Source organism: Macrobrachium nipponense, chromosome 21 (genome assembly GCF_015104395.2).
Source record: "Macrobrachium nipponense isolate FS-2020 chromosome 21, ASM1510439v2, whole genome shotgun sequence".
Classification (NCBI taxonomy): domain Eukaryota; kingdom Metazoa; phylum Arthropoda; class Malacostraca; order Decapoda; family Palaemonidae; genus Macrobrachium; species Macrobrachium nipponense.
In genome coordinates, this window is record NC_087212.1 from 41,549,337 (window position 1) to 41,560,459 (window position 11,123).

General features: G+C 35.7%; 1 protein-coding gene across 1 annotated transcript in view; it reads right to left on the reverse strand.

Moving 5' to 3' along the window:
- Positions 1 to 10,145, reverse strand: part of LOC135197961 (probable E3 ubiquitin-protein ligase makorin-1) — a 48,401-nt gene extending 38,256 nt beyond the window's left edge. Inside the window, exons 1-3 of the mRNA XM_064225260.1 lie at positions 9,986 to 10,145; positions 8,269 to 8,472; positions 5,411 to 5,586 (exon numbers count right to left, since the gene is read on the reverse strand). Coding sequence (XP_064081330.1) covers positions 5,411 to 5,586; positions 8,269 to 8,472; positions 9,986 to 10,020 — 415 coding nt within the window. The 5' untranslated portion in view covers positions 10,021 to 10,145. The remainder of the gene's footprint in view (positions 1 to 5,410; positions 5,587 to 8,268; positions 8,473 to 9,985) is intronic.
- Between the last annotated feature and the right edge of the window lie 978 nt (positions 10,146 to 11,123).

Consider the following 11,123-nt stretch of genomic DNA (forward strand, 5'->3'; position numbering starts at 1 on the left):
TTCTTCTTTTCATGGTGACGACAAATGACGTCGGCAATCAGCCGTTTCTCGATTTTGTTGCTTATGTCTGTACTACAGGTTTGCAATCGCTTCATCCGTAATTCAAAAAACCAAGAATGAGAGAGAGAGAGAGAGAGAGAGAGAGAGAGAGAGAGAGAGAGAGAGAGAGAGAGAGAGAGACGCTCTGTTGCCTAGGTTAGGTTGTTACACTGACACATATCCATTAGCAAAAGTTGATAATATTTGTGTATTGAGAAATAATGTTCATTTAATAAAACCCTTGTTTCACTGTATCTAATCATATTGCATGTATTATTATGATATTATCGAATTATAATACAAACAGTGATCTGCCATTTGCATTCTGGTTTTGTTAAAATATCAGCTGATTTCATTTTACCGACATGATCACTGTCTTTAGATGCCAATGGAACTTATTTTATGAAAGAAAGCTGGGTTTAAGAATTGCAGCTACTTTATTTATAAACGTTGTATATTTTTTAAAAAGTCTACCTGTGTCAGTTTCACACAGTGCTTTTGCCTTTGGTAGTACAGTGGTACCTTGAGATACGAAAGGCTCAACTTACGAAAACTTGAGATACGAAAGCTAATAGAAAACGAAAAATTTTACAGCTCTACATACGAAAATTGCTCAAGATACGAAAGGTTGTTACTGTAAAGTCCGAGATTCGCCCGGACCACCGATAACAATTTTGAAACTCGTGCGCCCCCAAATGAGTAGACTCACCACCATCCTCCTGCTCTCCCATTGGTTCCTGATTGCTAGTCACCCCGCCATGAGTTTCCTTCTCTCCTATTGGTCAGCATCCTTCCCATCATGCATCTACTACGTATCAGCATGCCTCGGCCACTCGGTACCAGCATCGTTATCGTAACGCACGCGGTATTCGTTCATTCTAACGATTTAGTTTATTAACGTAAATTCGTTAGTGATTTCGTTGCAGTATACTACTTTATCGTGTTGTGTGAGACTTTACTCTACTTATACGTAAATTACATACAGTATACAGTGGTCCCCCCGTATTCGCGTTCTCCGGATTCGCGGACTCACACATTCGCGGACTTTTATTTGGAACCTAACTAGAAATTAATCGTGGACGGACTCGCCCATTCGCGGATCGCGGAATTTTCCTATGAAAATTATCACTAATTAGTGTATTTTATTTTTGAGGTTTTATTTTCATGACTAAATACATTTTTTATGATACAAAAATGATTTACTATTTTCAAATATTAATTTTGATTAATACTGCTATTAGTAAGTTTTAATTTATAAAGTTTTAAATGATATCACATATAATAATAATTCTTCTCCTCTCTCTCCTACAAAGATGTGTTTTTTGTATGATAAATAAATGATTTACTATTTTCAAATATTAATATTAATTTATACACCAATAATATCAATTCATTAAAGGAAATACCATAGTGAATTAGTAAGATTTTAGCTTATAAATTTAAAAAATTATGGAAGAATGAAGGAAATCCCAGCCTTCGTTCTCTAACTCCAGGTACTAACACTGTCATACGTACATATCAAGTTAAGTGACAGGAGGGGGAAGGAGCTGTTGTGCTATTGCCATCAAGTGCTCATGAAAATTCCCCCCCCCCCCTCTCTCTCTCTCTCTCTCTCTCTCTCTCTCTCTCTCTCTCTCTCTCTCTCTCTCTCTCTCATCATTTACTGAGACTCGAGATTTTTTTTTATAGTACTTGTACTATATAATACTTTTCAAATAATAATAATGATAATAACTGTAATTACAAAATTCATATTATGTGATAGTATTTTAAAGAAATACAATACTAATTTATCCATGTCACTTTTAAGGCTCTCTCTCTCTCTCTCTCTCTCTCTCTCTCTCTCTCTCTCTCTCTCTCTCTCTCTCTCTCTCTCTCTCTTTCTTTTGCCACACAAAATAATAATGTGTCATAGTGGTAACTCCCTCCCTCTCTTTCGCTGAGTGTTATAAGTATTTTTTGAGAGAACAGAGAGATAAACACTCACACTCTCTCTCTCTCTCTCTCTCTCTCTTTTACCGAGATGAAAGAATTTTTATGGTACTAGTATGTAAAATGTTTATTGATAATTTCAGTTATTTAATATAATAATAATAATAATAATAATAATAATAATAATAATAAACTGAAGGGATAAAGCTACCAGATGGGAGCAACATCAAACACATAGATGAGACAGGATACAAATACCTGGGAATAATGGAAGGAGGGGATATAAAACACCAAGAGATGAAGGACACGATCAGGAAAGAATATATGCAGAGACTCAAGGCGATACTCAAGTCAAAACTCAACGCCGGAAATATGATAAAAGCCATAAACACATGGGCAGTGCCAGTAATCAGATACAGCGCAGGAATAGTGGAATGGACGAAGGCAGAACTCCGCAGCATAGATCAGAAAACCAGGAAACATATGACAATACAGCAAAGCGACTACACACCCAAGAGCAAATACGGACAGACTATACATAACACGAAAGGAAGGAGGGAGAGGACTACTAAGTATAGAGGACTATGTCAACATCGAAACAGAGCACTGGGCAATATCTGAAAACCGTGAAGACGAGTGGCTAAAGAGTGCATGGGAAGAAGGACTAATAAAAGTAGACGAAGACCCAGAAATATACAGAGACAGGAGAATGACAGACAGAACAGAGGACTGGCACAACAAACCAATGCACGGACATACATGAGACAGACTAAAGAACTAGCCAGCGATGACACATGGCAATGGCTACAGAGGGGAGAGCTAAAGAAGGAAACTGAAGGAATGATAACAGCGGCACAAGATCAGCCCTAAGAACCAGATATGTTTTCAAAGAACGATAGATGGAAATAACATCTCTCCCATATGTAGGAAGTGCGATATGAAAAACTGAGACCATAAACCACATAGCAAGGCGAATGCCCGGCACTTGCAGAGAACCAGTACAAAAAGAGGCATGATTCAGTGGCAAAAGCCCTCCACTGGAGCCTGTGCAAGAAAACATCAGCTACCTTGCAGTAATAAGTGGTACGAGCACCAACCGAGAGGGTGTAGAAAACTGATCAGAAAACATCAGGCAAAGATCCTCTGGGACTATGGTATCAGGACGGATAGGGTGGATACGTGCAAACAGACCAGACGTGACGTTGATTGATAAAGTCAAGAAGAAAGTATCACTCATTGATGTCGCAATACCATGGGACACCAGAGTTGAAGAGAAAGAGAGGGAAAAAAAAAAATGGATAATAAGTATCAAGATCTGAAAATAGAAATAAGAAGGATATGGGATATGCCAGTGGAAATCGTACCCATAATCATAGGAGCACTAGGCACGATCCCAAGATCCCTGAAAAGGAATCTAGAAAAACTAGAGGCTGAAGTAGCTCCGGGCCTCATGCAGAAGAGTGTGATCCTAGAAACGGCACACATAGTAAGAAAAGTGATGGACTCCTAAGGAGGCAGGATGCAACCCGGAACCCCACACTATAAATACCACCCAGTCGAATTGGAGGACTGTGAGAGCAAAAAAAAAAAAAAAAAAAAAAAAAAAAAAAAAAAATATAATAATAATAATAATAATAATAATAATACTGTAATTACAAAATTCATAATGGTAGTATTTTAAAGAGATGAAAATTACCCTTTCATTTCACTTGTAAGGATTTAACTCCTCTTTCTTACTGAGATGAGAGAATTTTTATGGTAAATGCAAGTGTTTATTTTATTTTAAAATATTAATAATAATAATAGAAGTAGTAATAATACGATAACTAATTTCAAATGAAATTCTTCCCTTCGTCTTTTTCTGTATCAATTTCCCTACCTCATAACTCCAGTGACGCTTGGAGCTGGGGAAGTAACCAATGTCATACAATGGTCAACGAATTTATGTTTTATGTAATCTCTCTCTCTCTCTCTCAAATCTCGCTCTCTCTCTCTCTCTCTCTCGGGATCTCTCTCTCTCTCTCTCTCTCTCTTACTGAGATGAGATCAGTTTTCATGACATGTATGTAATAAGTTTATCATTAATATTTTCCAATAATAACACTATACCAGAAAGTACAAAATTCATATCTGAGTATTTTAAATACAATAATCATTCCATTTCTCTCTTTTAAATACTGTAAGGACAATCTCTCTCTCTCTCTCTCTCTCTCTCTCTCTCTCTCTCTCTCTCTCTCTCTCTCTCTCTCTCTCTCTACACAAGATACTTGTCGTACATTTGGTGTTTCTATTTCTTCCTTTTATCTCTCTCGCTCTCAGCAAAAGAATTGATAGACAGACAAACATAATTGCACAGTCCTCTCTTTCTCTCTTCTCTGGAGAATCATGGTATATTTTCTAAATACAATAAGTTTTTTCATACATACTTACCCTGGACAAGGATATATACATATGGGACGACTGGAGTCTTACTATTGTCTATATCCTGACAGGTAAGTTGATTGTATGAAAATATGTATTTATGGGAGGGGAAAAAAGTTGCCTACAGACGTTCATTTCAATCTATTGAAACCGTAAGGAGTTATTCTCTCTCTCTCTCTCTCTCTCTCTCTCTCTCTCTCTCTCTCTCTCCTCCTCTCTCTCTTTCTCTTCTCTCTCCTACTCTCTCTCTCTCTCTCTCTAGGAAAAAACCAAGTAAGATTGGGGAGGGTTATCGGTGAGAAAATTATAATGAGAGAGAGAGAGAGATTATTTCTCAATTACCTATTATTTTTCTCCTGAACCACATACAGCGCAAAAGAAGGCCTAACAGAAGGAATGATGGGAATTAACCTAGGCTACTAGGTAGGCTAATGGTGGAGGAGGAGAAGCAACACCAGAAGACAATAAGAAAATACTACTGAGATGGCTTATGGTGTGCCCTAACGATTGTCTACATAATCTATCAGCTAGAGCTCTAGCATCTTCCATTACTCCACAAAATTTCATCCTCTCATCATATCTTCACATCAAGGAAAACACACTTGTGCCTCAACAGTTAGGCTAAAATATAGGCTATGTGGTCATGCACACCCGAAACGTTGTTTCCACAAACTCTTTCCAAAACAATTTAATACATTATGTAAATGACATAATGCATAAACTGAAAACAAGTAGTACAATACTATAAAGGGAAAATCAGCCAGAAATCATCATTTTTGCTAAAGCCGATTCACACCATCTGTATAAGGACATGGCATTCAGAATTTTGACAAGAATGTAAACATCCAGGTAGCAACTCGTGGGAAACAGGTGATTACAGAGACAGTTCTAGAGGGTTTGCCAAGCGTTTAGCTTTATTTTGCATGGCAATCATAATTAGGTGTAAAGATATACGTTAACTTTAACAGTAGGCAAGATTCATTCCAAATAATATGAAATACTAACTAGCAATACTTACGCTTTGCACTGCTATCTTTGGCAACTCTAGGTACAAATTCAGGTGCATTGACCCAGGAAGACGAAAGCGAACTCCCTGCAAGAGGTGTACTTAACGTCTTCTGTCTACTGGATTCACTTGTGTTGTTACTCATGTTTCTTGACTCACTACTGCAGGGCACTCCAGAGGTACTGACACTGAAAGTAAGACACCATGTGAGAGAGAGGCAGTATATCTCTCCTTGAAGTCAAGTACACAACTCTGTCATGAGTCACCCATTTTATCTGAACCAGTCTTAAAGTTGCCATTAGTGAATTTACAGGCTATAAAAGTAATGACACCACATTCCCAACCGATTCCCCCAAATCAATGGCGCTTAATATTGTTACTTACCATGAGTATATCTAAACCACACAAAACCTGTTATTACTACTCATGTGAGCATATCTGTCCATTAACCCTTAAACACCAATTGGACGTATTAAACGTCAATATAAATTGTCTGTTGGGTGCCGATTGGACGTATAGTACGTCGATATAAAAAAAGTTTTTTTTAAATTCGCAGAAAAAGTTATAGGACTACTAGGCGAAAACTTTTGAATCACGCGCCTTGGGGAAAAGCAGGGAGCTCACAGATCAAGGGGTTGTTTTGTTTACATTCGTTACCCAGCCGCCAAGCGCGAATTTCTTTCTTCTCACACTAAAAAGTATCAGCGACACATATCAGAAATTATTTTGTCACTTTGACATAATTTTTGCACCATTTTATATTAGCCGCTACATGGAGTATTATACTATATGGAAATGTGCGCAATTTTATGTAGAATGCAACTAAAACCAACCCATGGTTGTAGCTTTTATCAGTTTTGAAATATTTTCATATAAATAACGATAAGTGCCAAAATATCAATCTTTGGTCAACTTTGACTCAACCGAAATGGTCGAAAAAGGCAATTGTAAACTAAAACTTTTACATTCTAGTAATATTCAATTATTTGCCTTTATTTTGCAACAAATTGGAAGTCTCTGGCACAATATTTCGATTTATGGTGAATTTATATAAAAAAAAAAATTTCCTTACGTCTGCGCGGTAACTCTTCCGAAAAAATCAGAAATTTTTTCGTCCGATTGTCATAATGTTTGCACCATTTTAAATTAGCCATTACATAAAGTTATATACGTATATAAAAATGTGTGCAATTTCATGTAGAATACAACATAAAACCACCCATGGTTGTAGCTTTTATCAGTTTTGAAATATTTTTATACAAATAACAATAAGTGCCAAAATTTCAACCTTCGGTCAACTTTGACTCGACCAAAATGGTCGAAAAACGCAATTGTAAGCTAAAACTATTACATTCTAGTAATATTCAATCATTTACCTTTATTTTGCAACAAATTGGAAGTCTCTAGCACAATATTTTTTCGTTGATTGTCGTAATGTTTGCACCATTTTAAATTAGCCGTTACATAAAGTTTTATATATAAAAATGTGCGGAATTTCATGTAGAATACAACCAAAAACAACCTATGGTTGTAGCTTTTATCAATTTTGAAATATTTTCATATAAATAATGATATAGAAAAAATTTGTCCTTCGGTCAACTTTAACTCGACCGAAATGATCGAAAACTGCAATTGTAAGCTACAACACTTACAGTCTAGTAATATTCAATCAATTACCTTAATTTTGCAACAAACGGGAAGTCTCTAGCACAATATTTCTATTTATGGTGAATTTTTGAAAACAGCTTTTTTTTACGTCCGAGCATTACGAATTCAAGTATCATTTTGTGATAATATTTTCTGTGGGTTGCCTTGATCGTTTTACAATGTGTTATATACCAAAATTATTGCAATTTAGTGTACAATACAACGAAAAATATTAACTTCTTGGCTTTACCCATTTTGCTCACAGCACGATTTGTATACAATTATATATGAATTTTTTTTTTTTGCGCTGTCATATATCCCAATATTTATACAGTGGTCCCCCGTATTCACGGGGGATGCGCACCAGACCCCCCGTGAATAGTTAGAACCCGCGAATGTTTAGAACACCTATAAAAATGCTAAAAACAGCCTATTTTGATAGTTAAAACTCAAGGAAAACCACTAAAAATTTTCATACTTGGTTTTTTTAATAGTTTTATCCCAAAAAGTGCATTTTATGATGAAAGTGATAAAAAAAACCAGGATTTTGTGGATATTTCTCATAGAAAAATACTGCGAATGCGCGAATTTTCCGCAAATAATGCAGGGAAACGTTCCCGAGAGAAATCCGCGAATGTGAGTCCGCGAATCCGGAGAACGCGAATACGGGGGGCCCACTATATATGATATTTTTTTTTCATTTCTGATGGTTGCATACTAAACTTCAGGCAATGGCAAAAAAGGAGCCAAAAATGAACTCTTAATCTTAAAAACTAAGAGTGCTGTGATTTTTTGAAAAAAATATTTTTTCCGCTTCGGCGCTCACTCGCGAACGCCACCGGCATATGGGAGACGATTTTTAAAAGACCGCTTCGGCGTTTAAGGGTTAAGGTTTTTTTTCTTTTAACCATACAATTCCACTGCACAAATAAGCGCCAACAACTGTTCCCTAAGGTCCATTCTTGCACATGAGAATGAGTAATTTTTACTATAATAATACGTATATATTTTTTCCCATTGGAGATTTAATCCAAGACCAGACTGTGACAGTTGGCTGAACTAACCTAAAACAATCAACTAAAGATATAAACTTTCGTTCAAATTTGACATGCTCAAACTTTAACAAAGATCCCTAATGAGCTTTTCAAACTAAATATTGTTCCTACACAATATACAAACCCTCGGTCCTTCATATAGGAAAGAATTATTTTCAGATATCTTACCTTAAACCTACTTTGCTTTGTTGACTAGACTGAGATTTTGTTTTATCACCAAATCTACTTCTTCCTTCAATATTCTCTACACTGGCAGAGTCAGAGGAAGGTGTCGCAGCGACCACAGGAGATGATGTTGGCTCCTGCCGATTTCGTTCTGTGTGGCTGTGATTACGACTCGAATGGCCATGATCTACTCGACTGTGATCATACCTGGAAGTGAGACAGATTTTCAAATAACAGCACAAATACAAGTACTTGTACTGAAGTCCTTCAAGAACTTCAGTGACTATAAAGCAGAGCATTTTAACCTTAAGAGCCAAGGAGAGCACCAATCTTAATACAGCACAGTACTTCAAAATTGTATCCCTAAATGTTAGCCAAAATAAATGAATTAAGGAATATCAGAGGAAAATGCTAATAAATCACCTATTTTCAGTTTGGCTTAAAAAAAAAAAAAAAAAAAAAAAAAACAGTCTTTATGAGACAATTGCAGGCAAAGTACTATGCAAAAAAGACAGCTATTTGTGTATCTTTATACGTCATCAGACAGAATACTAGTACAAGCAATTAGACAGACATTAGGAAGGCAAAGGATACCAGATACAGTACAAAATTTAATGATATACGTAGTACCTATTACTGTATATACACAAGAACTTGGTTGAAGACCATGAGAGGTGCATTTGATGAATCTTGAGGTAAAAGTTAGTATCCTCTGATGTTTACTGCATTAAGAGAAAGCTACAAAGGAGTTCAGACAGGATCCCTGGGAACTGATAAGAGAAGTTGATCTAATGTTAAAAGAAAAATCTAAGGAAAAGACTGCAGAAATGTTTAAAAGAATGAAAAGTGGGAAGCAAAGTAAATCATAACTTCAACTGAAGACTAGAAGGTGGCCATCAGAATAAGATAGGAAGTTCTTAGGATTTAAACTTAATACTGAATGCTAAATTCAAGAGATGGTATAACAAAAGATGCTCAAGATACCTAAACACTGTACAAGGAGCCGGGATTCTCAATGGCTGAAATGTATAAGAGAAGCAATTGGGAAGAGAATGAAATGAAGCCCATGTAGAAGAGCAAGTCTGCCAAGAGGCATATTTCTGTTACCTGGGAACATGGTGGATTGTAATGCATAATGAAAGGAGAGTGCATGTTTACTGGTGAATAAAATAACCAATTAAATTAAAAACCAATTAAAAAAACTTGTGATACACGCAAAAGGTCAGTACAATTTCATTCAAGAGAGGCATGTGCACTGAAAAGACAACAGGAAAATGTCTGAAAGTGATGATGGAATTCTGTGCTTTGTAGCCAGTGTGGGGGAATGTCATATAACAAATTAGGAAGTTACAGAGAAGTGTGTGGTCCACAGGCTAGAAAAGACTGAGAAGTCAAATACAGAGATGGTTGGGGAATGTGATTACAAAGGATAAGGAACAAATAATCAAGAAGTGATACTATTATAAACACATGTCATAGTGAGAACTTTTGTCAAGCAGTATATAATATACAGTACAGTAAACCAATTCATACTGCTATAATGACTCAAAAAAAAAATGTTTCAATGTCTCAATTGTACTGGTAGTATACAAAATTTGAAATTCGATACATTACTGTGTTTCATAACGTCTAAAAGTTCCAGTCCAATGTCTTAGAAATAAGCCATGAAACCATCTATATAAAATTTTCATCTTTTGATCTGATAAAATTTAAAGTCTACCTGCAATTTTGCCCATAGGCACACGTTCCCCTCATGTAATATCTACATAGTAATGATGGTCGAGCTGAATCAACATTATGAGAAAAACGGCAGCGGTCCCCCTCACGACAAGCACCATTTATGAAGTATCTGTCAAAAAAGGTAAAGTATAAGAAATACTTTCCAATTTTAACTAACAGCTCTACTCAAGTATAATGACCTGCAGTTTCAGGGCAATCTAGTTAAGAAAATATGGGGAAATAAAAACCAGACTGAATACATGCAATTTTGATAATTATTTCAATCCAAGACCATTACAAAAGAAGGAACTAATTTAATAGTTCTTATCTTTCTTAATAACATTCCCTAATTACTAATAGTATCCTTTAAATAACTTCATGTCATGGATATACAATCAGAATTTGAGTGCTATTCAACTGTCAAATGTTTTGCAGTCTTACCGATACGACCTGCATTAGTAAGTCATCTAAAAATCACTATATGGGCAACAATACAAAAATGTTTAAACTTTTTTCAATGACAAAATACTGTTTTATAAGCAGGATCTCTTGTCAAGTGGTGTAGTTAACAGATGAGATCACCTGTACTTGACCTTATCTGCTCATCATCTTAACCCCATTCAGATCCATGTCTTCCTCTATGAGCTAAGTGTACAAATCATAAAATGTCACTATTAAACTAACAATGGTACCCATGATACCAGCGGTCATGGTTATATACAGGAACTTTGCATACAGAATTAAAGGTCAACACAATCTCAGTAGTATAAATGATGAGCATAAATGACACAGCTTATATACAAAAAATTGTTAAAAAGGTAAAAGTAGGGAGGGCTTCTAAGAACATGTACTACTGCACAGTAACATCAAACAGATTCTTGCAACTTCAATGAATTAATTCTGACCTTATTAAGGATACAAAAGTTCTGTCTATAAATAGTAACATACTTGAAAGTGTAATTTTTATATTTCACAAAATTGTCCTACAAGAAACTATACAGTACATAATAAAACCTAGTGAAACACTTATAAAATCCTTAAAATTTTAATATCACAAGATTAGTACATTAAAAGCCATCACACTAAAAGAATCAAGATAAACTTACTTTACTTATTACGTACTACTGAACCAAGGTCCT